The 25,218-nt window shown below is 38.9% G+C and overlaps 1 protein-coding gene and 1 long non-coding RNA gene across 6 annotated transcripts in view; one reads left to right on the top strand and one right to left on the bottom strand.

Moving 5' to 3' along the window:
• The window catches only part of LOC110256901, a 206,996-nt gene that overhangs the window by 134,941 nt on the left and 46,837 nt on the right, over positions 1-25,218 (bottom strand). The gene's annotated exons all lie outside the window — the stretch shown is intronic.
• The window catches only part of MUSK (muscle associated receptor tyrosine kinase), a 108,388-nt gene that overhangs the window by 67,146 nt on the left and 16,024 nt on the right, over positions 1-25,218 (top strand). For 2 of the 4 annotated variants that reach the window (XM_021074436.1, XM_021074443.1), the window contains 5 exons: positions 419-578; positions 12,329-12,335; positions 17,988-18,251; positions 21,801-21,976; positions 22,658-22,681. In XM_021074436.1, coding sequence (XP_020930095.1) covers positions 419-578; positions 12,329-12,335; positions 17,988-18,251; positions 21,801-21,976; positions 22,658-22,681 — 631 coding nt within the window. The remainder of the gene's footprint in view (positions 1-418; positions 579-12,328; positions 12,336-17,987; positions 18,252-21,800; positions 21,977-22,657; positions 22,682-25,218) is intronic. The other 2 variants (XM_021074440.1, XM_021074447.1) reach the window with 1 other exon arrangement.

Consider the following 25,218-nt stretch of genomic DNA (forward strand, 5'->3'; position numbering starts at 1 on the left):
TCTGGTGGTTATTGTTGGCTCTAAGCTGGATCAGTGGGGATAACTGGGCCATATGTGCCTCATCTTCCATCAGGCCAGCTCTCACTTGTTTCCAAGAGGCCACTGGTTCCAAATGCAACAACAAAGCAAGTCATGATGTGTAAGAACTTTGCAAGTATCTGTGTCTTACTGAAACATGTCCCAAACATGCCAATCTAAATTCAAAGCATGGAGAAAGATCCTGCCTCTTGAGGGAAGAACTACAAAGTCACAGTGCAAGGTCATGGGTAAATGGAGAGAAAAGTTTTTGGCAATTTTTGCAATCTGCCACTTGCTTTTGATTCTAATCCTGATCTTTTTTTTTCTTTCCAGTCTACTGATGTAGCTTATTAGGAGATCCTTGGAGTGATTCTGTTTTCTTTTTTTCCAACTCCACCAGGTTTCTTCTGGGTCCATTCAAGAAAGTGTGAAAGACCGAGTGATTGACTCAAAACTTCAGCTATTTGTCACCAAGCCAGGACTCTACACATGCATAGCTACTAATAAGCACGGAGAGAAATTCAGTACTGCAAAAGCTGCAGCCACCATTAGTATAGCAGGTATGATAGAATTTCACAAATGCATTGCTCCAGGAGAGAAGAGAGTTGGCACTATTCCATGGCATCTCGCATTAGGAAAAAAAAAATTTTTGTTAAATCTCTTACTCCAGTCCTATTTGGGATATGTCTTCCTCCATAGAGATACTCCAGAGGTTGACCTTGATAATTGATTTTGGCTGATGTGTTGCTTCAAAAACTCAATCCTCAAATACCCACCCAACTGATGGGTGGATAACAGCTTCTAGGAGTTCATTTCTTTCTATCTCTTTCCCTTTAATTCTTTTCTTCCCTTTCTTCTTTTATTACTCCCACTCCCTCACTCCTTCCCTTTATTTCTTTTTTTAATGATTTTTATTTCATCCATTATAGTTGGTGTATAGTGCTCTGTCAATTGTACAGCAAAGTGACCCAGTCACACATTCATATATACATTCTTTTTCTCATATTATCCTCTATCATGCTCCATCATAAGTGACTAGGTATAGTTCCCAGTGCTATACAGCAGGATTTCCTTGCTTATCCATCCCAAAGGCAATGATCTGCATCTGTTAACCCCAGATTCCTAGTCCATACCTTTCCCTCCTCTCTTTCTTTCTTCCTCCTCTCTCTCAAGGTTAATCAAACTTTCTAAGACCCTCAGAGAGTAAGTTGGCAGACATTTACCATGGTTGTGCCAATTACTGCATGGCTGTCTCTCGAGGACATTTTTACTCATGAGTATGTGATCTAATTCATGGTCTTTCCCCCTTCCTGTTTCACGTAAGTGACAGCGGAACCTACAGGTATTTTCAAAGAAAAGGGCCGATACATGGATTTCTAGGATATTTGTGCTGAATTATAAATGTTTCTTTTTGAAATTTAAATGTCCCAAAGGCTTCTGAGAACATTTGTGGAATTCCTAGAGCTGGAAACAATCCCTATATCAGGAAATGCCAGGCATGCTATATTCATAGCATGCCTATGACCCAAGGGTCAGCAGAGAGTGGCTTGGCCTCATATGTAAGGCAAGCACTGGTAGAACCTGTGCCCAGGGCCAACTCCTGAGTCTGCTATTCCTTATTACAGTGCCACTTCTTTGATCTTCCCTGATGGAGAGATTTCCAGTAATATTTGTGATTTTTAGCATGAGGTAAATAAAGACACAGAGAAATACATTGGAAACATTGGACAAGGCTGTCACTCTGAGGCATGTCTCTAAAAAAGAGGGACTTGAAAACTTTCTGCTTTCTCCTCTAGGGATATATCTGTCTTCAGTACCTTGATACATCATATCAGCTATTCTAGATGGGAAGTCATTTTCCCACAGAAGGGTGAAACTCTTAAAAGCAAATTCAATTCAGTTCAACAAATAATACATTAAATGACTACTATTTACATAGCACTTTGTTGTTTATGAAGCACTGTTCCGAGCATGGGTTCAGTGCATTGGTTAGGGAAAAGACAAAAACTTAACAAACAAAGGGGATCGTTAAATCATGGAGTACCTGTCTTTCAGAGACACTCAGTCAGAAAAGGAGGTCCTTTGGCCACATACATATGGCAGAGACTCTGATCTATGCAGAAGCACAGACAAAGTACAACAATAGAAAAAAAAAAAAAGAGATTTTAAGGGAATCCCTGGGAAAGGGGTACCATTTGAGTTAGAGATGAAAAGGTTGAAATGAGTTTAGAAAATAGCAGTCATGATGGAGCCTGGGGGGTGAGGTGGAAGACAGGAAGAAAGGTTTGAAATGTGACCTCCACCCGGGTTAGGAAGATCCTGGGTAGGTTAACTGTATTCCTCAATCAGAGGGAAGTCATTTCATTTTTTTAGAGGAGACAAGTAGCCTTTATCACATCAATAGACATCTAGTATCAAAACATAAGGAGGCCTGGCATGCAGTTAAAATGCTATTCCAGGAGTCTGGAAAAGTCATGAAAGTCTGGATAACAGCAGCAACAATTGCTAAAGAGAGAAGAGGGCAGATGGCATGAAACCTACCAGGAGGAAAGGATGAGATTTGAAAGGGCTTGGATGTGGTAGAAGGAGTTAAGATGTGTCCTAGATATTGCGGAAATATTTGAGAAAAGTATCTAGGACAAACAATAAGAGATAAAACAAAACACAAGAACATGAGAAACGTTCAAGGGATAATAAAATAAAATTTTTGATGGCTTTGAATTACTTGGAATTATTCTAGTCTCACTATGTCATGTTTTATTTGATATTTGATGAAGACCCAGTATTAAATAGATAAATACATATCTATGTAACCTATACCTATATATTTATAACATATGTGTGCATTTAGAGAGAAGAAATATTTATATTTTGCTATTTATATATATGAATATCCAATCCAGGAAAATAAACTGATCTAATCTAGTTTAACCTATACTTCCATGGGTTAGAAGAGAAAAATTAAGGTTGCTAATCTGAAGTCTCATTTCAGTTAAAGATCAAGACCCTGCCATGTCTATTCCTCCCCTTTCTCCTTCTATCTCTTCCCCAGATGGAAGGAGAGACAGAGACAGGAATTTATGAAGTGGTATCCTTTGGGCCCATCCTGGTCTTTGGTAAAGCCTACAGCTGGAGAACTAGTGAGTTCATCTCTTGGCCTGGTTGTGACCCAGAGGACCTCCCTGTCTGGCTCAGCCCCATCAAGGCTCTCCCTGCAGCAGCAGAAACCTCTACATCTCAGTCAAATCCTTCATCGAGCCCTTCTCTTGAGCCTACTCTGCAACCTCTGCATCTGGGTCACCCTGGCTCTTGCTGCAAGGCCAGGCATACTGCAATCCAAGTCAGCTCCTTCCTTATTCCTCATGGGGCCTGAAGCAACTTCTGGGTCACTGTCATGTTACACAAAATCCAAAAAGTGATTCAGATCTACTAACTCAGTTCTGCTGTCTACCCAACCATGTCAGGTTACCATTTTTACACTACTGACATTTTCACATGTCAGGGTAGGAGCCCTTATAAGGTGTCCTGCTTCCCAAATAAGAAGTAGGAAAAACTCCCTCTGCTTTGGCTTTTTCCTTAGTTTATAATTTACCTCTCTCCTAGGATTTTGGTCCAGAGAAAGAATCTATAAAATGTGTATCTGAATTCTAAATTCCCCTACTTTCCACCTTTCTGCAACATACCAAGCTGGAGGGAATGGACAGAGACTCCCCTTTTAGCATGGTAACCTTTGGAGGCTACCTATCATAGGTATAAAGATGGGTGTGAAGGCAGTTCTATGACTCATAAGAAGAACCTGGTAAAATGGGCATATCTTCTCCACAACAAAGGCAGATCCATGATATGATGTGATCTCCAAGATGCTAAAAGGACTACAGAGCATAATTGTCAGCATCCTTCATACTGCAACATCACCCTTTTTATCTTTGTCCTAGTTCAAATGAGAGCCTGATCCAACCCCACTAATAAATGGAATATACCAACAGAGGAAGCTATAAGCCTAAAGAAAATAATGATATCTTTTGGTAGTAAAAAGAGCCTTAAAATGTGGACAGGCAGTACAGGAAGACAGTGTCCCAGAATTCAGAGAGAAATGGTCAATGCTGAGACTAGATCAGAGTGAAGATGAAGGCAATCATAAATAGCAGCCTGGGGAAAATAGTAGGAGAATTTGCATGGGGGAAAAGAATGGTGGGACTGGTGCTTGGATTGGCACCAGCAGTAGAGAGGGCTAGAAACCTGTTGCACCAACAGAGGTAAATGCAGGTCAGGAACAGTGACCTCAGTAGGGTCATCCAGACTGAAACCAGCAATGACTTGACTTATCTAACGGGTCTGGTAATGCATGTTTAGCAAGTGTTAGGTACTGTATTTGAACCAATAAATGTGAATCCATCTGCTCAAAAAAAAAAAAAAAGTTACTAAAATGAGTAAAGAGGGATTCCCCCATGGAGCTAATTCATAAAAAACTAGAAGACCCTTTTGTTCATCCCCAATCTAGTTTTCCTGTTAGATCCCACTTATTATGAGACTTGAAGCTTCTCTGCTTTTCCTAAAATTTCCTCAGGCAGGTCTACTGAACATGTCTCATGGGTGCAAAGGAATAAGACCTCTGAACTCCATGAGACTCCTGCCATTTTTCTTTTTCACCTTGACCTGTTCCTTTCAGTCTAAGCTGCTAGATGGCTCATAAAAGTCCCCCTGCCATCACTGAGGAAAGTACCTCCCAACTCTGGAGGGCTCCCTGAACCAATATTCCAGGGAAGTGAAGCCACTCTAGTGAGAAAGAGATCCATGGAACCACTCTAGTTCAAAATGTTTCAAAGCATGGCTTTATGCTTTTCAGATCTCCCAAAGCTTGGTTGTTACTTTGCTTTCTCCATTTTTGCTTTTGGCCTCTCTCTCCATTGGCCTCTGATGGGCTGGCCAGAAGTACAGAGCCTGGTGCCCTCCTTTGACATCCTAGCAATGCCTCCTTACCCCAAATTCTCCTTTCTCCCATTTCAGTCATCCTCATCCTCCCCTAGTGTTCTGTAGTCAACAGCCCCCTTTGTCGCATTCTCCATGTTTCACTTTGAATATTTCACTCCACTTGTTTATTTACTCATCCCAGCAGGAAAACTGGGAAATGGAAAAATCTGGTCTAGTACTTAGGATTATGTCTAATGATATTCCTAGTGTTTGAAAGACAACAACAACAACAAAAAAAAACAAAGATCAGCCTTCATTTTCCCAAAATTCTTCCATGTGTATGCCCAAATTCATATGCATTATTTGAGAAATTTGATATACTTCTTTCTGACTCATTTACATTTGCTGTTAGTTATCAAAAGGAGCCAGAAAAACTTTTGGAAGCTCTCCCTATGAACCAGGAAGTTCCATTTCCCCTCCAGTCACAACCTTGAAAGGCTCAAGTTGCAATTTAAACTCACCAGGATGCTGGGTTATTGGCAAGACGCCTTCTCTTTTTCATCAGAACACTCAGCCCTGTGACAAAGACCAGCAAGATAGCTCATGATCCCTGTAATGAGCACAAACATGGAAGAGCCAAAGGCCATCCAAATAGACACAGCCATTAATTCTACCAAGCATTTAAAGAAGAATTAACATCAATCTTTATTACCTTAATACCAAAGCCAGGTAAGGACACTATAAAAAAACCACAGGCCAAAATCTTTGATGAATATAGATATAAAAATTCTCCACAAAATTCTAGCAAACCAAATTCAACAGTACATTAAAAGAATTATATACATCATGATCAAGCAGGATTTATCTCTGGGATGCAAGGATGGTTCAACATACATGAATCAATTAATGTCATATACCACATTAATAGCATGAAGGATAAAAATCATATAATTCTGTTGACAGATGCATAAAAAGCATTTGAAAAAATTCAACATATGTTCATGATAAAAAAAAAAAAACCCTCAGCAAACTGGGTATAGAAGGAACATAACCTCAGCACAGTAAGAGCCATGACAAAACCATAGCCAACATCATACCCAATAGCGAAAGGTTAAACACTTTCCCTTTAAGATTAGTAAAAGGGCAAGATGCCCATTCTTACTATTTCTATTCAACTGGAAGTCCTAGACCAAAAATTAGGCAATCAAAAGAAGCAAAAGGCATCCAAATTGGAATGGAAGTGAAATTATCTTTGTTTGCAGATGATACAATCTTATATGCAGAAAATCCTAAAGACTCCACCAAAAAACTGTTAGAACTAATCGATGAATTAAGTGGACTTTCAGATACAGAATCTACATACAGAAATCAGTTGTGTTTTAATACATTAACAACAAAACATCTGAAAAAGACGCAATGCTATTCCATTTACAATAGCATCAAAACCAACAAAATATTTAGAATAACTTAGGAAGAGAAAGATCTTTACATTAAAAATTATAAGACATTGATTAGAGAAATTGAGGACACAAATAAATGGAAGATATTCTGTGCTCCTGGAGTGGAAGAATTAATACTGTTAAAATGTCCATAGCACCCAAAGCTATCTATGGATTTCACGTACCCTATTTAAATTCCTATAGCATTTTTCACAGAGATAGAACAAGCAATCCAAAAACTTGTATGGAATCACAAAAGATCTACAATAGGCAAAGCAATCCTGAGAAAGAAGAACAAAGCTAGATGCATCGACTTCTTGATTTAAAACTATATTACAAAGCTACAGTAATCAAAACACTATGGAACTGAAATAAAAACAGAAATCTAGACAAATGGAACAGAACCAAGAACCCAGAAATAAACCCACACATAAACAGTTAATTACTTTTTGCAAGAGAGCTAAGAACATACAATGGGGAAAAGACAGTCTTTTCCATAAATGGTATTGGGAAAACTGGATAACCATATGCAAAAGAATGAAACAGGACCCCTACATTACACCACTCACAAAAATTAACCTGAAATAAATTAAAAATTTAAACATAAGACCTAAAACCATAAAATTCCTAGGAGAAAACATAGGCAGTAAGTTCCTTGACATCAGTCTTGGCAATGATTTTTGGATATGACACCAAAAGCACAAACAACAAAAGCAAAAATAAACAAGTGAGGCTATATTAAACTAAAAACCTTCTGCCCAGCAAAGGAAACCATCAATAGAACTAAAAGGCAGCCTATGGAAAGGAATAAGATATTTGCAAATATATATAAGGGTTAATATTCAAAATATATAAAGAACTCATACCATTCAATAGCAAAAAACAAATAATCTCATTTTAAAATGGGCAAAGGAGAAGAGACATTTTTCCAAAGAAACATACAGATGGGAAATGAGTACATGAAAAACTGTTCAGCATCACTATTCATTAGGGAAATGCAAATCAAAACCACAATGAAATATCACCTCATACCTACTAGGATGGTTATCATCAACAAGATAAGGGTTAGCAAGTATTGGAGAGATACTACCATCAAAGGTAGTATCTACCACTGATGGTAGAATTGTAAATTGGTTCAGCCATTTTGGAAAGCTATAGAAAGCAGTATAGAGTTTCCACCAGACATTAAAACCCAAATTTGGATTAATAGAAAAATGGGCAATAGACTTGTTTATTCTTTATTTATTCCTATTGAAGTATAGTTGATTTACAATGTTGTGTTAATTTCTGCACTTTCACATTCATTGCAGCATTATTCACAATAGCCAAGATATGGAAACCACCTAAGTTTTTGTCAATCGAAAAATGGATAAAGAAGATGTGATATATACACATAATGAATTATTATTCAGCCACAATAAAGAGATCTGGCCATTTGTGACAACATGGATGAAAAGTGAGGGCATTATGCTAAGTGAAATAAGTCAGCCAGAGAAAGGCAAACACTGTATATCACTTATATGTGGAATCTGAAAAAGTCTGACTCATAGAAATAGAGTACAGTGATAGTTACCAGGGGCAGTGGGGTGGGGGAAATGGGGAGATGTTGGCCAAATGGTACAAACTTCCAGTTACAGGACGAATAAGTTCCGGGAATCTAATGCACATTATGGTGATTATAGTTAATACTGCATTATATACTTGACAGTTGGTAAGAGAGTAGATCTTAAACATTCTTACCACAAACAAGAAATGGTAATTATGTGACATGATGGAGGTGTTAGCTAATGCTATGGTGGGAATCATTTTGCATTATATAAATGCAGCAAATCAACATGTTGTGTACTTTAAACTTATACAATTTTATATGTGAATTACATATCAATAAAGCTGGGAAATCTACAGGGATTCAGTAGAGGAAAACACTTAGTTCCCATTCTCAAAGGCATATAGGTCCTTCATGAGATACTGAGGTCCAGAGTTCTGCTTATGCTTATCCAGGCTGAGGGTAAAGGAATGAGTCTATCCCTCTTCTAATTTAAGCCATTCCTCATTCTACCAACACCCCCACCATCTGCAATGCCCCTTCTTTGGACTGACCTCAGAGTCTGGGGCTTCTGGTCACTAAATTTAAAGCTCAAATGAAAATATGTAGCATAACCAACATTGGGAAATAGGGAGAAATCTGATGTGGTAGTATTGGTATTCCTCAGCCTCCCAAAATGGGCCTCATTTTTATTTTTTTTAATTTGTATTGAAATGTAGTTGATTTACAATGTGTTTCAGCGGTATAGTAAAATGATTTAGTTATACATACATGTGTGATATGTGTGTACATACATATATATGTATATAATGTATATATATTTCAGATTATTTTCCATTATAGGTTATTATAAGATATTGCATATAGTTCCCTGTGTGATGCAATACATCTGTTGATTATTTTATGTATGTACTGTGTATATTTTAATCCCAAACTCCTAATTTATCTCTCTCCGTTTTTTCTCTTTGGTAACCATAAGTTTGTTTTCTATGGCTGTGAGTCTATTTTTGTTTTGGAAATAAGTTTATTTGTGTCATATTTTAGATTCCACATATATGTGATATCATATATTTGTCTTTCTGCCTAACTTCATTTAGTTAGATAATCTATTTCATTTTTTTAATAGGAAAATGGACAATAGGCTTATTTATTCTTATTGAAGTATAGGTGATTTACAATGTTGTGTTACTATTATACAAAGTGATTCGGTTATGCATATATACATTCTTTTTAAAAATATTATTTTCCATTATAGTTTACTATAGGATATTGAACATAGTTCACTGTGCTATACAGTAGGATCTTGTTGCTATACATTCTATATATAATAGTTTTCATCTACTAATCCCAATTGCCAATCCTTTCCTTCCTCACCCACCTCGCCCTTGGCAGGGGGAGGTGCAAGTATGTTCTCTATATCCATGAGTCTGTTTCTGTTTTGCAGATAGGTTCATTTGTGTCATATTTTAGATTCCACATATAAGTGATATCATGTGGTATTTGTCTTTGTCTGACTTACTTCGCTTTGTATGATAATCTCTAGGTCCGTCCATGTTGCTGCAAAGGGCGTTATTTCATTCTTTTTATGGCACAGTAGTAGTCCATTGTGTATGTGTACAACATCTTCTTTATCCATTCATCTCGTGTTTTTATTTTCTATATTTTGAATTGATTTCACATTACAGAAAAAAAATAGAACTTTGGATTCTATTTCATAATCGATATTGCTGATTCAAATGTACTACCCTGTTGCCTGCCCTTTCTTGTGTCTCGCAGTCACACTTCTGTGTCCGCTGCAATGTTATCCCCAACTGTGAGACGTGGGGTGATCATGTAGCAGGATTTCGTGACTCCCTCTCCGACCAGTGCACAGCCACAATAGGTAGAAAGTGTTCTTATCAACAATACAGACCGCGTCCCCTGGCGTTTCATGGTGGTTTCATCTGGTTTCAAATGGATTAAAGGTGTTTGTTTTTAATACAAGGGAAAAGAATAAATGACTAACAGCCAGTAGCCACACTAAATTGCTACCAGCTGTTCTGCAGCTAAGCCAAGGAGGTAAGCATTCTTTTTACAAACAGGCAGCTTTCTTATATGAGATTGGCTGTATGTTTTAGAAAAAAGCCAATGTATTACTGGCTTTTCCAGATAATTGAAGAGCTATTACAAATATTGATGACTGTTGGAAATTCCTGGAATTTTTAAAAATCTAGTTTTGAGATAAAAGCACTTGTTTATAATTGCAAAGTTCTTGGACCCCTTCCCTGCTCCCCACCCTCCCCTCTAAAAGAAAATGTGACTGGAGAAATTTCTGGACAAAACACATGGAAGCCTAGTGAATCATCCTTTGATCTCTCAATATTCTTGAGAAGACCAGGCACCCTTAAATGACCTTGATTTTTCTTTCCTTACTTGTCCTTGAAACAGAAGCCTATCTAAGCCTGTTATCTCTTCCCAAGCTCTATGACTGGATTTTCTTTGGCACTGGTTCATCTCCCTGGTATTGAATCCTCTTTTACATTTTAAATTGAGGGCTCTTTCAGATATAAAACCTTGGCCTTTTCATGTTTTAACAGGTTTCCCTGCTTAGCTACTATTAAATTCTGCCTTTACCCCTCCAAATGATATACTTTTTCCTCTTGAATTTCCTTCTATTTCTTCCATCTGTTCTATCTCTACAGGGGCAGAATTGCCATAAGGTTTGGATCATGTAGGCTTCTCATGTAGGTTGGTTTCGTTGAATAAAAAGTCCATAAAGATGAAAAAGAAGTTGCACACAAGGTTAAAAAAACTCAGTCACCTACTTCCACAAATGTAAAACAGAATGATTACAAATATAATTTATGGGAATTCCTGTCATGGCTCAGCAGTAATGAACCCAACTAGGATCCATGAGGACAGGGGTTCAATCCCTGGCCCTGTTCAGTGGGTTAAGGATCCAGCGTTGCCATGAGCTGTGGTGTAGGGTGCAGATGTGGCTCAGATCTGGTATTGCTGTGACTGCTGTGACTGAGGCATAGGCCGTCTGCTGCAGCTCCGATGTGAGACCACTAGCCAGGGAACTTCCATGGCCACAAGTGCGGCCCTAAAAATGTGTGTGTGTATATATATATTTTTTTAAGAATTCAAAAATGAATTCCCCTGATAAATCAATCTTCTTGATAAATACATATATTATGTGTTTATAAGATTTATCAAGAAGATTGATTTATCAGGGGAATTCATTTTTGAATCCTTAAAAATGCTGAAAGAATAACACCCAAGTGGACTGAACATTTTCCAAAGGAGTCAGACCTCAACATTAGGAGAAATTCTAATAAAGCAAATTGGTTTTAGACACAGCCTATGTTTTACTTTTTACTTTAATAGCGGGGGTTAGGGAGGACAGGAGGTGGTAACTCACAAAGTGCTTGGGGAAGAGTGTGAGGTATGAGATTTCCTATACAGAAAGAGATGGAACCGTTCAGAAATACTGGTCACGTTACAATCCCTCCCCCTACCAAGAGCCTTCATGCCTGGGGAAAGCCTAAGCTGGGACTATTCATACCAAAAGCCCCATAAGTCACCCAAGGAGAGGGGCAGTCCCCTCGGGGCCCTGAGCTTTCACCCCTGGGGGCAAAATTTGTGGGGCCCAGGGCAAAGTGAAGATGTGAGGCCCTTTGCTTAAAAATTAATAAGTATTTCAAGATGATGACAGTAGAACATTAAACTAAGAATGGGGCCTTTCTGAGTGTGGGACCCTGTGCAACCACTTGAAGCCAGTGGGTCTGTGAGAATAACAGCTTCCCCACCTGTCCCTTCTCTCCTCTTCCTTGCAACCTCCACATCTTGCTTTCTTGCTGCAAAGTCCCTGGGTAGCTAACGGAGAGAAATTCTGACCTACAATACTCCCTGCGCTAATGATGCCATGGTAGAACTCAGCTTGAAAAGAAGAATACAGTTCCTGGGAGTTGCCATTGTGTCTCAGCGGGCTAAGAACCCAACCTAATGTCTGTGAGGATGTGAGTTCAATCCCTGGCCTGCCTCAGTAGGTTAAGAATCCAGCATTGCCACAAGCTACAGCAGAGGTCACAGATGAGGCTCAGATATGATGTCGCCATAGCTGTGGTGTAGGCCAGCAGCTGCAGCTCTGATTCGACCCCTAGCCCAGGAAGTTCCATGTGCCACGGGTGTGGCTGCTTAAAAAAAAAAATCAGTTCCTGGAGACATTTAATATTTTCTTAATCCCCTTCTCTAAATCTGCTTATTAAATGCAGTGTCTGGCCTCCTAGCAGAAGCAGAGAACTTTTCAGAAACTTAGAGGTTATAGGTATCAAGATTATTTCTTAGAAGCCTTGAGATGAATATGTACTAACTTTCATTTCTTTTCCCCTTTAATTGGATTTCCTGTGGGAACTTCCTTTCCGGTTAATAGAGTGGAGGTAAGATATTGCTATTGTACCAATGTCTTGCTTTGTTTGACATGCCTTTTATTGAGAATCTACTATTTGTTGAGCACTGTAATCTTTCAGAAACTTTCTAATTTCTAATCCTTTTAATACTCTTACAAAATGATGAAAATGAAGATAGGCAACATCTGTTGACTACTTACTATGTCTCAGGCACTGTGCTAAGAGCTTTACATGCATTTTTAAAAAATGTATCTTCAGGGAGTTCCCGTTGTGGCTCAGCAGAAATGAAGCTGATTAGTATCCATGAGGACACAGGTTCGATCCTCGGCCTCAACCAGGGGGTTAAGGATTTAGCGTTGCCGTGAGCTGTGGGGTAGGTTGCAGGTGCAGGTTGGATCTGACATTGCTGTGGCTGTGGTGTAGGCCAGTGGCTACAGCTCTGATTAGACCCCTGGCCTGGGAACCTCCATGTGCTGCAGGTGTGGCCCTAAAAAGACAAAAAATTAACTAAATAAAAATGTACCTTCAGGACATCCCTGTGAAGTGGGTCCTGTTATTATCCCTATTGTACAGAAAAGAAACTAGGAGAGTTTCTTTGAACTGGAGAGTTCTAGGGACTTATACCCTGAAGTTTGAATTTCATATAATTTTCACTTCTTTTGATTTTTTTTCCCCAACCATTCAAAAATGTAAATACCATTTTTAGCTCACAGGTGATACAAAAATAGGCAGTCAGCCACATTTGACCTGCTTGGTTCTCTTTGCTGATCCCTGTCTTAGGGAGTGAATCACATGCAAAGACACTAGGCGTAAAAGGTTAAAAATAATTCCAGTTCGCTTTGGAGACTCAGAGTGGCAAAGAGCCCTGGCCATACGTGTGCTAGGGAAGTATGACGAAAGACCCCATAATTGCCTTATAAGGCAGATTTGTCACTGCCAGAGGAGAGGGCCAGCTCTAAGGAGTGTGGAGAAAGAAGATATGGAGTGTCCAATAGGGTAATAGGCTTGCCTCAACCAACCAGGCCATGGTAGGTAATCTAGATGTGCCCTTGGACAAAGTACTATGTGTTCAAAGGGAGTAGATGTCTCTCTCATAGAAACTGGAAGGTCATATTTAAAAATAGTGGACCCCATGGAAGTTCCCATTGTGGTTCAGCAATAACGAGCCTGACTAGGATCCATGAGGATGTGCGTTCCATCCCTGGCCTCACTCAGTTGGTTAAGGATCTGGCATTGCCATGAGCTGTGGTGTAGGCTGCAGATGTGGCTCAAATCTGGCTTTGCTGTAGCTGTGGTGTAGACCAGCAGTTCCAGCTCCGATTCGACCCCTAGACTGGGAAATTCCCTATGCTGCAAATGCAGCCTTGAACAGCAAATTAATTAATTAATTAATCAATTAATTAATGGACCCTTGAACAATTCAGAGGTTAGGGGCAGCAACCAGCATGCCCCATAACTTTATAGGTGACCTTCTATACATATGGTTCCTCCATATCCACATCCTGCATCCTTGGAGTCAACTGACCACAGCTGGGACTGTGCATTACCATAGCCTTCATTGGAAAGAACTGTGTATAAGTGGACCCATGCAATTTACACCCATGCTCAAGGGTCAACTATATTCTATTGAATGTGAGTCATACATGTTAAAGCAGAGAGAAAATAAAGGTAAAAGTTGTGAGAATCCTTTAAATATCCCATCTGACCAAGGAGAGTTGTTTGTTATAAAAGAAGTTTAAAAGGGGGGACTCGGGGTCAAATATCAGCCACTGCTTCTACAAAGAGAAACTTTACAGAAAGAGAGGTCAGCCAGGTTTAGTCTGTCAAGAGGCAAGAGAGAGACTGGCTCCATGTGCAATATTAACTAGCATTTTTGGAGTGAGTCCGGCAGATCATTCCAAAATAACCAGCATTCTGTGAACAGATCCCTGTGACCTCAGCCCCACTGTTCAAATGAGCAACAGGCCCAGCTGCTTCTGGTGTTGCTCCATTTGCTGTCCCAAGAATTGCACGTGCAGAAACACGACTTCAGTTGGACCAAAAGGGGCCTCATCACTTACAAAAGACAGAAGCACCAATGAACATTTTTTTGCCTTCATCTTGTTCCTTAGATTTTGCTGTGAGATCCTTAAACAGGTTTTTTTTTTTTTTTTTAAGTGATACAGTTAAGAGGTTGAGGGAAAAAATAGCTCAAACGGTCTCCATATCTTGCCTCTGAAATGTGATCACTGTGTAAAATTTGAAATATGTAAATTGGCAAAAGGTGGGGATTAAAAGGAAAAGAAAATTGTTCAAACTCTGAAATTGTGACTGGGCAGCCTCTTTAGGTATGTATGTGTGTGTGTGTGTGTGTGTACACACACACACACACACACACAGTAAAAAGCAAATTAAAATGCAAGCCACCCACAAAAGAGAGGCCATCTTTCATTCACACACCGTTTAGCACATTTGTCCTCCCTGTGCATTTCAAACCACTCGCTCTATCCTTGTACATTTATTTGGTCCTGTATATCCCTTACATTGTGGGGCTAATTGAAGGAAAGATATACAACCAAAGCTAAGTCTTAAATGCTCCCAGACCACCACAGAGACCCAGAAAATTAACAAGAACCATACACTTTGTATTTATATGGCTTTTCCCAGCATACAAAGGGTTTTTACAGGCTACTTATCCTCAAACCAGTAGGAAGAAAAACCAAAATTAAAACCAAGCTCTTCTCACTTCTGTTCAAAACCTATTCTGCTTTTTCTCTTTTTTTCCTCTTGTATTATATAGTTATTGCTCAAAAGTAAATGACTCACCACTATTAAGCCACAATGAGGTTGTTCTAAAGATTTTTCTAGGGCTTTTTTAAAGAGAAGCAGCAGAAACCCAGATAGAAGAATTGTTAATTGATTATTAGTAATTGTTATCTATGAGGCTCTTCTGATTAATTTTTCTTTTGTGTAACTTTTCTTAGTTTCCAGTGTTTTTTAAATGGTTTTTGCTTACATAATTAAATAAAAAAATATAACTTTTTATATTTAAAAAATCTTCATGGAAAAATAAAGTCGTTCAATAGTTACAGTCATTCACTGTCCACATGACAGTGGAACCTGGATGAATAATTTTCAGTTCAGAGAGATTTGGAGAAATATCAACCCTCTACCTGACACAGTGTTTTCTAAATGAAAAGAGTTATGCCTGCTCTTATCTATCCTTGCTTTTTACAGAAGGATTAATATGTGTCACCATTTTGTAAACCAGTTTGATGTATTTCAATTATCAGTTATTCAGTTTCTTTTTCTTTCTTTTTTTTTATGTCTTTTTAGGGCCACATCTGCAGGATGTGGAGCTTCCCAGGCTAGAGATGGAATCGGACCTGCACCTGCCAGCCTACACCACAACAACACCAGATCCTAGTGGAATCTGCAACCTACACTGTCACTTGCAGAAATGCTGATCCTTAACCCATTGAGCAAGGCCAGGGATCAAACCCACATCCTCACAGAGACAATGTCAGGTCCTTAACTCACTGAGCCACAACAGGAATTCCATTATTCAGTTTCTCAGAGCACAGCACCCTTGCTTCTCTAGAACTTTCTTTGTGTCATCATACCCTGGGTTCCCTAAGAGGTTGAGCCATGAGCTATTTCTCTGGGTGTTTTCTCAACCTTGTATGGTCCAAATTTTCATGGGAATTTTTTGTTTTCTTATTCAAGGCTTTCATTTTTAAAATCCCAAATGAATTACAAGTAATGCAATAAAATTCATATTGACTAGTTAGTAGAAGACTAGTATAAATGAGAGAATGATTCCACATTACAAAACATTGCTTTAAAATATAGTATTGCATGGAGGCTCATCATTTTACTTGAATGAGTTGTATCTCATTTAATAGATTTGCTTTAAAAACCAGTCGATAATGATTTCTAACCAATGTTTCCATTTCAAAAGGTATCTGTTAACAATCTAAACATTTCCACAAATTCCAATTTAATTTTCTTACTCTAAAATCATTTATGTAAAGATAATAAAATGCTAAATTCCAAGAGATGGCAGTTCCCATTGTAGCTCAGTAGAAACAAATCTGACTAGCATCCGTTAGGACACAGGTTCAATCCCTGGCCTCACTCAGTGGGTTAAGGAGCTGGTGTTGCTGTGAGCTGTGGTGTAGGTTGCAGATGCTAGGACCTGATGTTGCTGTGGTTGTGGCATAGGCCAGCAGCTACAGCTCCCATTCGACTCCTCGCCTGAGAATCTCCCTATGCTGCAGGTGTGGCCCTAAAAAGATGAAAAATAAAAAAAAAACAATAAATTCCAAGTGCCACTTGAATTTGCTGTCATTGTTAACTACCTATCTGATGGAAGGCATAGGGATATACTGAGACCATCACAGAGCCTACACATAATAAGTTCTCAATAAATACTTGCCAGATGAACAAAGGAGTTATTATAATTGCCAGCATTGCATTAAGGGAGCAGTAGATATGCAGAGAAAGCACCAACAGCATTTTCCATTTTCCTTACTGTCGTCTTCAGTTGCTATAGGCAGATGAGCTTTTAATCTCATTTTTGTGCTGCCACTACAGAATTTACAGTGCTTTTCCCCTTATATTACCCATGCACACACAATTAACCCAGGTTGAGGATAATTACTTACATCACTTTACAGATTAGAACACTGGGACCCTGTGTGACCAGATGACTTTCCTCAAGCCACATAGTGAGAAAACAGCAAAACTGAAGATGCTCCTTTAGTCCTTTGCAAGCCATAGCCAATACTTTCTCCTCCCTGCATGGCTTTCTTCTTATTCTTTAATGGAATGCTGACAAGATGTGTGATGGAGAGGATTGGACTCTGGAAAGTGTGTGCTCCCAATTCAAATACTTCATTATTGTGAAATTTAAGTAAACTCTGTTCACAAAGCTGCAAGCTGTTTGGATCAGAGCAATTATTCAGTCACTGATTAATCATCATGATGAGGATGCTTTTAGATTATTTGCTAGGTCAGCTTATTTGTAAGAAATGTGTTGTTGTCATGGCTTAGCAGTAATAGCCTGACTAGTATCCATGAGGACATGGGTTTGATCCCTGGCCCTGCTCAGTGGGTTAAGGATGTGGCATTGCCATGAGCTGTGGTGTGGGTCACAGACGCAGCTTCAATCTAGCATTGGCATGAGCTGTGGCATAGGAAGGCAGCTACAGCTCCGATGTGAGCCGTAGCCTAGGAGCTTCCATATACTGCAAGTACGGCCCTAAAAAGACAAAGAAAGAAAGGAAGAAAGAAAGAAGGAAGGAAAGAAGGAAGGAAGGAAGGAAGGAAAAGGAAAGGGAAGGAAGAAATAAAGAAGGAGGGAGGAAGAAAGAAGGAGGGATGGAGGAAGAAAGGAAAGGAAATGTGAAGTCCAATTTTATTTACGATGTAAATAATAAAAAATATTCCCATCCATCCTGGCCTTGATCATTTCCAAAGCTTTCCACAAATGTGATCACACTTGATCCTCATCCTAGCCCACTGGAATAGTAGAGGGATATAATTGCTGCTGGATATAAAGACAATATTCAGATGGAAACTTTCAACCAATTTGTGAGTACAGTCTTCTATTTCCATGGTACAGATGTGGAAATGGGGGGGGGAAAGCAAGTTGGATGCTAATAGCCTGCCATAGGGAATGCTGTTCTCTGCTTCTTGCAGTCAACCACAGAAAGAAAACAAAGGCTACTGCGCCCAGTATAGACGGGAGGTGTGTAAAGCTGTCCTGGCAAGAGATGCTCTTGTTTTCTTCAACAACTCCTACGCAGACCCTGAGGAGGCCCAAGAACTACTGGTCCACACGGCCTGGAATGAACTGAAGGCAGTGAGCCCGTTCTGCCGGCCAGCTGCAGAAGCCTTGCTGTGTAACCACATCTTCCAAGAATGCCACCCTGGGGTAGTACCTACACCTATACCCATTTGCAGGTAAAATTTTAAAAATAAATAACTGGGGAATTTCCATTTGTCTGTCTGCAAATAGGAAATGTTTTCAAAAGGAGAAGTTGTCATGTGCCATAGTAAAGCTGGCTCTGGTCCAGAATATAATTAATTTGGACAAAATTCCTAACATCAGAATCATTTATGATACCCTATAATACTAGGGCTCTGAGCTAGAAATTGTCATCAAAGTTATAATATTCTATTAATTTTTTTTTTCTTTTTAGGTCTGCACCCACGACATATGGAAGTTCCTGGGCTAGGGCTTGAATTGGAGCTGCAGCTGCCGCCCTAGGCCACAGCCACAGCAATGCTGGATCTGAGCCGCATCTGTGACCTATTCCACAGCTTGCAACAACACTGGGTCCTTAACCCCACTGAGCGAGGCCAGGGATTGAACCCACATCCTCATGGATACTAGTCAGATTCTTAACCCGCTAAGGCACAACAGGAACTCCCTATTACATTTCTTATTGCTCACATCATTATCATATTCATAAATATCCCTGCTTTCCAGGAAATAAAAAAAAAAAATGAAATCTTAAACTAAAACACACCTCATTAGTAAGCCAAGATAGAGAAAATATAGACTACAGTTCATGTGTTTTGGTATTATTGCCAGTAAATATGAGATCTTGGTGAAAATTTCAGAATACTAAAATACATTCCTCCCATGGAGCTCTCATTGTGGCTCAGCAGGTTAAGAAGCCGACTAGTATCCACAAGGATGCAGGTTCCATCCCTGGCCTAACTCAGTGAATTAAGGATCCAGTGTTGCCTCAAGCTGTGGCATAGGTTGCAGATGTGGCTCCGATCCAGCATTGCTATGGCTGTGACTTGGGCCAGCAGCTGCAGCTCCAATTCAACCCCTAGCCTGGGAACTTCCATATGCCGTGCGTATGGCCATTAAAACATAAAAAAAAAAAAAAAAAAAGAAAAAAAAAAGGAAAAGAAAAGAAAATACATTCCACCCAATCTCTTAATTTTAAGTACTGACACTCTTGTTTCATGGTGGGTGGAGGGAGTGGAATAGTTATAAAACAGATATTTCTTTAAACCTCCCATATGCTTTCCATGTTGAAATTTATAAATCCATGTTCAATAGAATTATCTTTGCCTTTATTTACTTCTTGTATAGAAAGTACAGGAATCAATCTAGCTTTTGAGCTAAATAGAATAAAGTTGAAATATTGTTGTACTGCTTTCTAGAGCTACGGGGTCTTAGCTACTTCAGTTTCTTATCTGTAAAACAGAGTTGGAGGATTAAAGGATAAACTGTACCCATGGTATATATTAGAAACTAGATGGACACTGTTTTCTTTTCATGAAAACTACCAACAGAACACATTTCCAGCTGTTTTGATAAAACCAGGAGCTATTTAAACATTGAAATAATTTTAGGGCACTCTGCTTAGCATAAAAGGACTACAGTGAAGTCATTTTTTTAAAAAAGAATGCTCCATTCTTCAACTTACTGCAGATTTTGAGAATTTGGGAACATTATGAGAGCAATATAATTTGTTGTTTCTTCACTTCATATCATATTTTCCTCAGACTTGACATCTAAGTATCTCTGGAGGAACAATCAGAATGAAAATTGAAGTATATCTTTGTCTAATAGCACAAAATACTTTTATTGAGTAACTTTCCAACATGTATACCCTAGATCAGTTTTTGAGCATAGGCTGCATTATATGGAAAATGGTTGTTGTTGATTTTTAACTCTAAGATGTATGTTTTAATTATAACACAGCCTCCAAACAGGTCTCTGGTCATCTGTTTTTGTTTGTCCCATATTGACTGTGCACAGTTTAATTGCAATGTCTGAATGCAGAAAGATGTGCTTAAGTGACATGAGGATGGGACCAGGCAGAATAAGAAGCAAGCCAAGAAATGTTTCTCCAGCTCCTCAGCCTCTCAGAAGCCTTAAAGCCCCATTGTTCCCCCTTCCCTTGCAGACATGCTAAGAATCTGTATCCCATTGCTGTGCTCATCACCCCCATGGTATCATCCCATCACATTTTTATGCATAGCCCTTCATTCAGTATAAGCTCAGTTGGTCCCAGGCAAGTGGTTGCCTGGGAAAGTGGCAGTGCAGGCATGCATATTAAAAAAACATGTAAGTACATATACACACGTATGTACACACTGACACATGATTTCCTCCTCTCTGGAAACTTCAGATAATGAATGAATGACATTGCTGTTATTATCCTTAACTTCTTTAATTACTTTTGATTTCCTCTTAGGATGAATGCCAAATATCTTTTTAAATTTTTTTTTATTGGAGTTCCTGTCATGGCTCAGTGGTTAACGAATCTGACTAGGGACCATGAGGTTGCAGGTTCGATCCCTGGCCTTGCTCAGTGGGTTAAGGATCTGGCGTTGCCATGCGCTGTGGTGTAGGTCGCAGACACGGCTCGGATCCTGTGTTGCTGTGGCTCTGGCATAGGCTGGAGGCTACAGCTCCGATTGGACCCCTAGCCTGGGAACCTCCACATGCCACGGGAGCGGCCCTAGAAAAGCCAAAAAAGAAAAAGACAAAAAAAACAAAAAAACAAAAAAACTTTTATTAAAGTATAGTTGATTAACAGTGCTGTGCCAATTTCTGCTGTACAGCAAAGTGACCTAGTCACACATATGCATACACTCCCCTTTCTGATGTTATCTTTCATCATGGTCTATCCCAAGAGACTGGATATATGTAGTTCCCTGTGATATACAGTAGGATGAATCCCAAATATCTTAATTTGGAACTAACCTAGTTTCTCCTGTGTTGTCTATATTTTTTTCTATATGGTAAGTTTGACCAAATATTAATCCACAAAATTCTAATGAATCCAACTAGTCACCTAGTCTTCAGCCTCTTCACTCATACTATAATATAGAGACATTCCAGCTTCATATTCAAATAGACAGGACTCTAGCTTTCTCAGATGGAAGTGCACATAGCAATGGTACAGGACTCAGCTTCTCCAAGGCTAGGTCCACATGCCCTCCTATAACTTTCCAGGAAGCTGATGCTTTTCTGTTTCAGAGAACAAAGCATGCAGAGCCACCAACTGTGTTCCTCAGCCTCTGCGCATTAGCCCTGATTATAGGAAAACCTCTCAGGCTGGAAACTGCTTGACAATGATCCATGACTTTAGTATGTGTGCTTTTAAAGCTCTGTGTAACTTGTTTCTGTACCTCTGTAAATACTTTAAGATTGAGATGAGTTTGAGGAAAAAAAAAAAGAAAAAAACATATATGGGATTCCTAATCTATTACCTTTTGAACTTGGAAGTTTCTTTTCTCCAGTAGCATTAATTATGTTTTCAAAATAAACAAGACAGCATTTCATCTCATAGGATAATATACTATATTGCATAATGTCTCACATTATTTACAATAAAAATATCTTTACAAAAACACTTTTGCAAGAACAGACAGTGCACTATGATGATGTTTTGAAAATACAGGATTTAGGCTCCACCGTCAATTTGGCTTCAACATGGCTATGAGTCATCCAATTCTGTTCTCCCTAAATTATCTTAGAGAATACTGCCTGGCGGTCAAGGAGCTCTTCTGTGCAAAAGAATGGCTGGCGTTGGAAGAAAAGACCCACAGGGGACTCTACAGATCTGAGATGCATCTGCTCTCTGTGCCAGAATGCAACAAACTCCCCAGCATGCACTGGGACCCCATGGCCTGTACCAGACTGCCATATTTAGGTAATGGAGCTCTCACGAGACTTTGGAGGTTCAGAGAAATTTACCATTTTGAGAAAACTAAGGTGTGAATTTAAATCTCCTAATATTTCTAGGCATTTCTAATTTTTTTTTTTTTGAGTTCTGCTTTCCTTCCATACCTAATAACAGACTCCTACTGGTCTCCTAATTGCATCAGTTAGCATAAGGATTTTATTCCATCGGTTCTAAAAGAAATTAAAGAACCCTCCTTTTAACTGCTGCTTGAGATCTTACCTTACTTCTTAAGGGAATCTGATGAGAGCTTATAACATTTTCTGGAATGTGCAGAGAATGGCTAAGAAACATCTCACATTTTGCCAAAGGAGTGGAATAAAGGGATAAAGTCCTCTTTCTTAGCCCGTGAAGCTGATTTTTTCAGCATGCAAAAATAAGCCACATGTTTGAAAATGCTGACCTCACAAAACAAAGCTGAACCCTTGCATGTTGCTTTAATGAACTTCATTTGTAAAGAACTGTGTGGTTAGCCCTAACAGCTGACTTAATTTCAAAGGCGAGATCCTTTCGCATTCAAATGCGAAGAATGTCTTGCCCGTTGTATATCAAAAATCTGAAAGAGAACTTGCATTTCTTAGCATTCTCTCACAGAACATATGAGATGTCTGGATGTTCATTTAAATCAAATTTTTATCCTTTCCCCTTCAGATTATAAAAAAGAAAACCTAACAAGTAAGTAATTTTGTTTGTGCCCTTGGAACCTTATGTGTATGTAACTGGATTCGTGCATGCGTATTTACACCCATACTTCATGATGTCCAGAACAGAGTGTACACGCCTTCTCAAAGGCTTTTCACAATACTCACCCAGGGTAGAACACACCCTAATTAGGCCCTGGACAGCACCAGATTTAGTGAATGACACACATTCTATCTCCTGCCTCAAGGTTTTGAAGTGACTTTATCCCTTCTATGGCTATAAAATAAGCCAATTTAAAATAGCACCTTGTGATTTTGCATTCATGAGTTTTCAATCACCTAAAGCTTGATAGATGAAAACAAACGTTTATTTTTTCCTTGAGCCAATTCATGCTCTTCCTTTGTGACAGCAGATCCTTCTTTTGGAAGACAGGTTATTTTTTAAGACAGCTAATTTGCAGTATAAAGTTTACAGGATCAAATCAAATAATTTCTAAAAGGGTCGCCTCAAGAGTTCCCGTTGTGGCTCAGCAGTTAACGAATCTGACTAGCATCCATGAGGATACAGGTTTGACCCCTGGCCTCGCTCAGTGGGTTAAGGATCCAGAGTTGCTGTGAGCTGTGGCTGTAGGTCGCAGATGCAGCTCGGATCTGGCATTGCTGTTGCTGTGGCGTAGGCCTGCAGCTGCAGCTCTGATTTGACCCCTAGCCTGGGAACTTCCATATGCCTCAGGTGCAGCACTAAAAATACCAAAAAAAAAAAAAAAAAAAAAAGGGTCATTTCAAAATCCCTAGGAGGTCATTTGAGAAGGCTGCTCATAAAGGGGTGTCCTAGAAACTAACTTGTATCAGATGGTACTTTAAACCTACCACAAAGCAGAAATCTTCAGAATGAAATTTGCAAAAGAAACTTATGTCAGTTAACATCCTCTAAGCTTTGTGTTTTAAGACTCAAATTATATTCGTTTCCTTGGATAGATGTTCCAGGCCTAATTGCTTTTGCACTTGGCTAAATGCCAGGACTTGATTTTACCAGCTTACTTAAAGGAATAAGACTAAAAGTCTTTAAAAAAAGAATGCTACTGGTCACAACAGAATCGCTCAGAGCTGGTAAACAAGAACAGCTATGGAAAACCCTAAAAAAAATATCATTCTGGAGGCCTATCAAATTGTTCCCAACTTTAAAGAATGAAAAAAGAAATGTTTTAATTCTTTGTCCTATAAGCAGCTGAAGTTTACTGTGATTGGACTTTTAATTGATGACTGTGATTTTTATTATCCTTTGATTGTTTACTCATTCATCCATTCAAGCATTCATTGAGGGTTTACTGTAGGAAAAGTGCTGCCCTTTAATCCTAGATTAGATAGGAATAACACACACAAAAGCATCCATTTTTCTGCCATGCACATGGATTAGAAGGAATGGTGAGCAGCATAGATTAGCTAAATAGTTTTATGAAACGTTTGGTATATGTTAAAAAAAAAAAAAAAGAGAACTCCCAATGTCATAGACTGATCATTTCCTCTGACCATATGGTGAGGATTGTCTAAAAATGGGCTCCCTGGGTTAAATGCAATTATTATTAAAGAAACTGGCTTCAGGTAGTTTGAACTGGAACAGAGAAGGCGCCTTTAGATATAGTGTCCCATATTCTGAGGGAGTGTATAAAGCTCTGAAATATTTCTTAAAGAGTTTCTCAAATTCTGAGTGAACTCAAGAATATCACTGGTTCACTTTGAAGGGTGATGGAAGTTTTAAAAAAAAAATTACCTTCTTATTTGAACAGTTTTAATAGTTTTCATCTTTATAACTTCCTTTACTGAAATGAAATATCTTTTTTGAGCATGTGATGCCTTTGTAGTATATACATCCCCTGTCTGCTCAGCAGGCATTTCACTATTCCTGAATTCCAGGATTCTGTAGGACTGCACAGGCTGAACTATTTCCTCAGACTGGGTCTTGGGTAACAGCATCTCTGAATCCTCAAATATCTTGAGAATAGCTTTCTTTTACCTGGATAGTTGAAAGCTAGAGGAGCTAGGGATGGAATTCTTGAATGATATTTCTTTTCTCTCTGTAGTCTAGAGATGTGCTTTTATTCCTTTTTTGCTTCTAGTTTTGGAAATGGGTAGCATGATATGAGTCTGGTTATTTTTTCCTGTTAAGTAATTTGCTCCATCTGTCTAGATAGAAACTTTTAGAGTTTCTCCTTCTTCTTGTTGTCTGTGTGGTAGATATTCTGTATAACAGTTATTACTGATCATCTCTTTTCAACACCACATTTGAGACTTCACCGGTAGCTTGAAATCAGCCACCATGGAAGTCAGGATGCAGCCAAGTGATCTTTCTAAAGCAAAAGCTGACCATGCTCCTTCACTGTTTAAAACTCTCTAATGGTTCTTTCCATTTACTGCTAGGCAACATCCAAATTACTAGAGTTTGCATGCAAGGTATTTTATGACCTAGACCTGAAAGCTGCAGCCTTACCTACAACTTTCCCCAACTCAACAATGAAACTTATAGGTACCTTTTTAGAAAATCAAATGCTTGATTCAGATTCTGACACACGT

This window comes from Sus scrofa, chromosome 1 (genome assembly GCF_000003025.6).
Source record: "Sus scrofa isolate TJ Tabasco breed Duroc chromosome 1, Sscrofa11.1, whole genome shotgun sequence".
Taxonomy (NCBI): Eukaryota; Metazoa; Chordata; class Mammalia; order Artiodactyla; family Suidae; genus Sus; species Sus scrofa.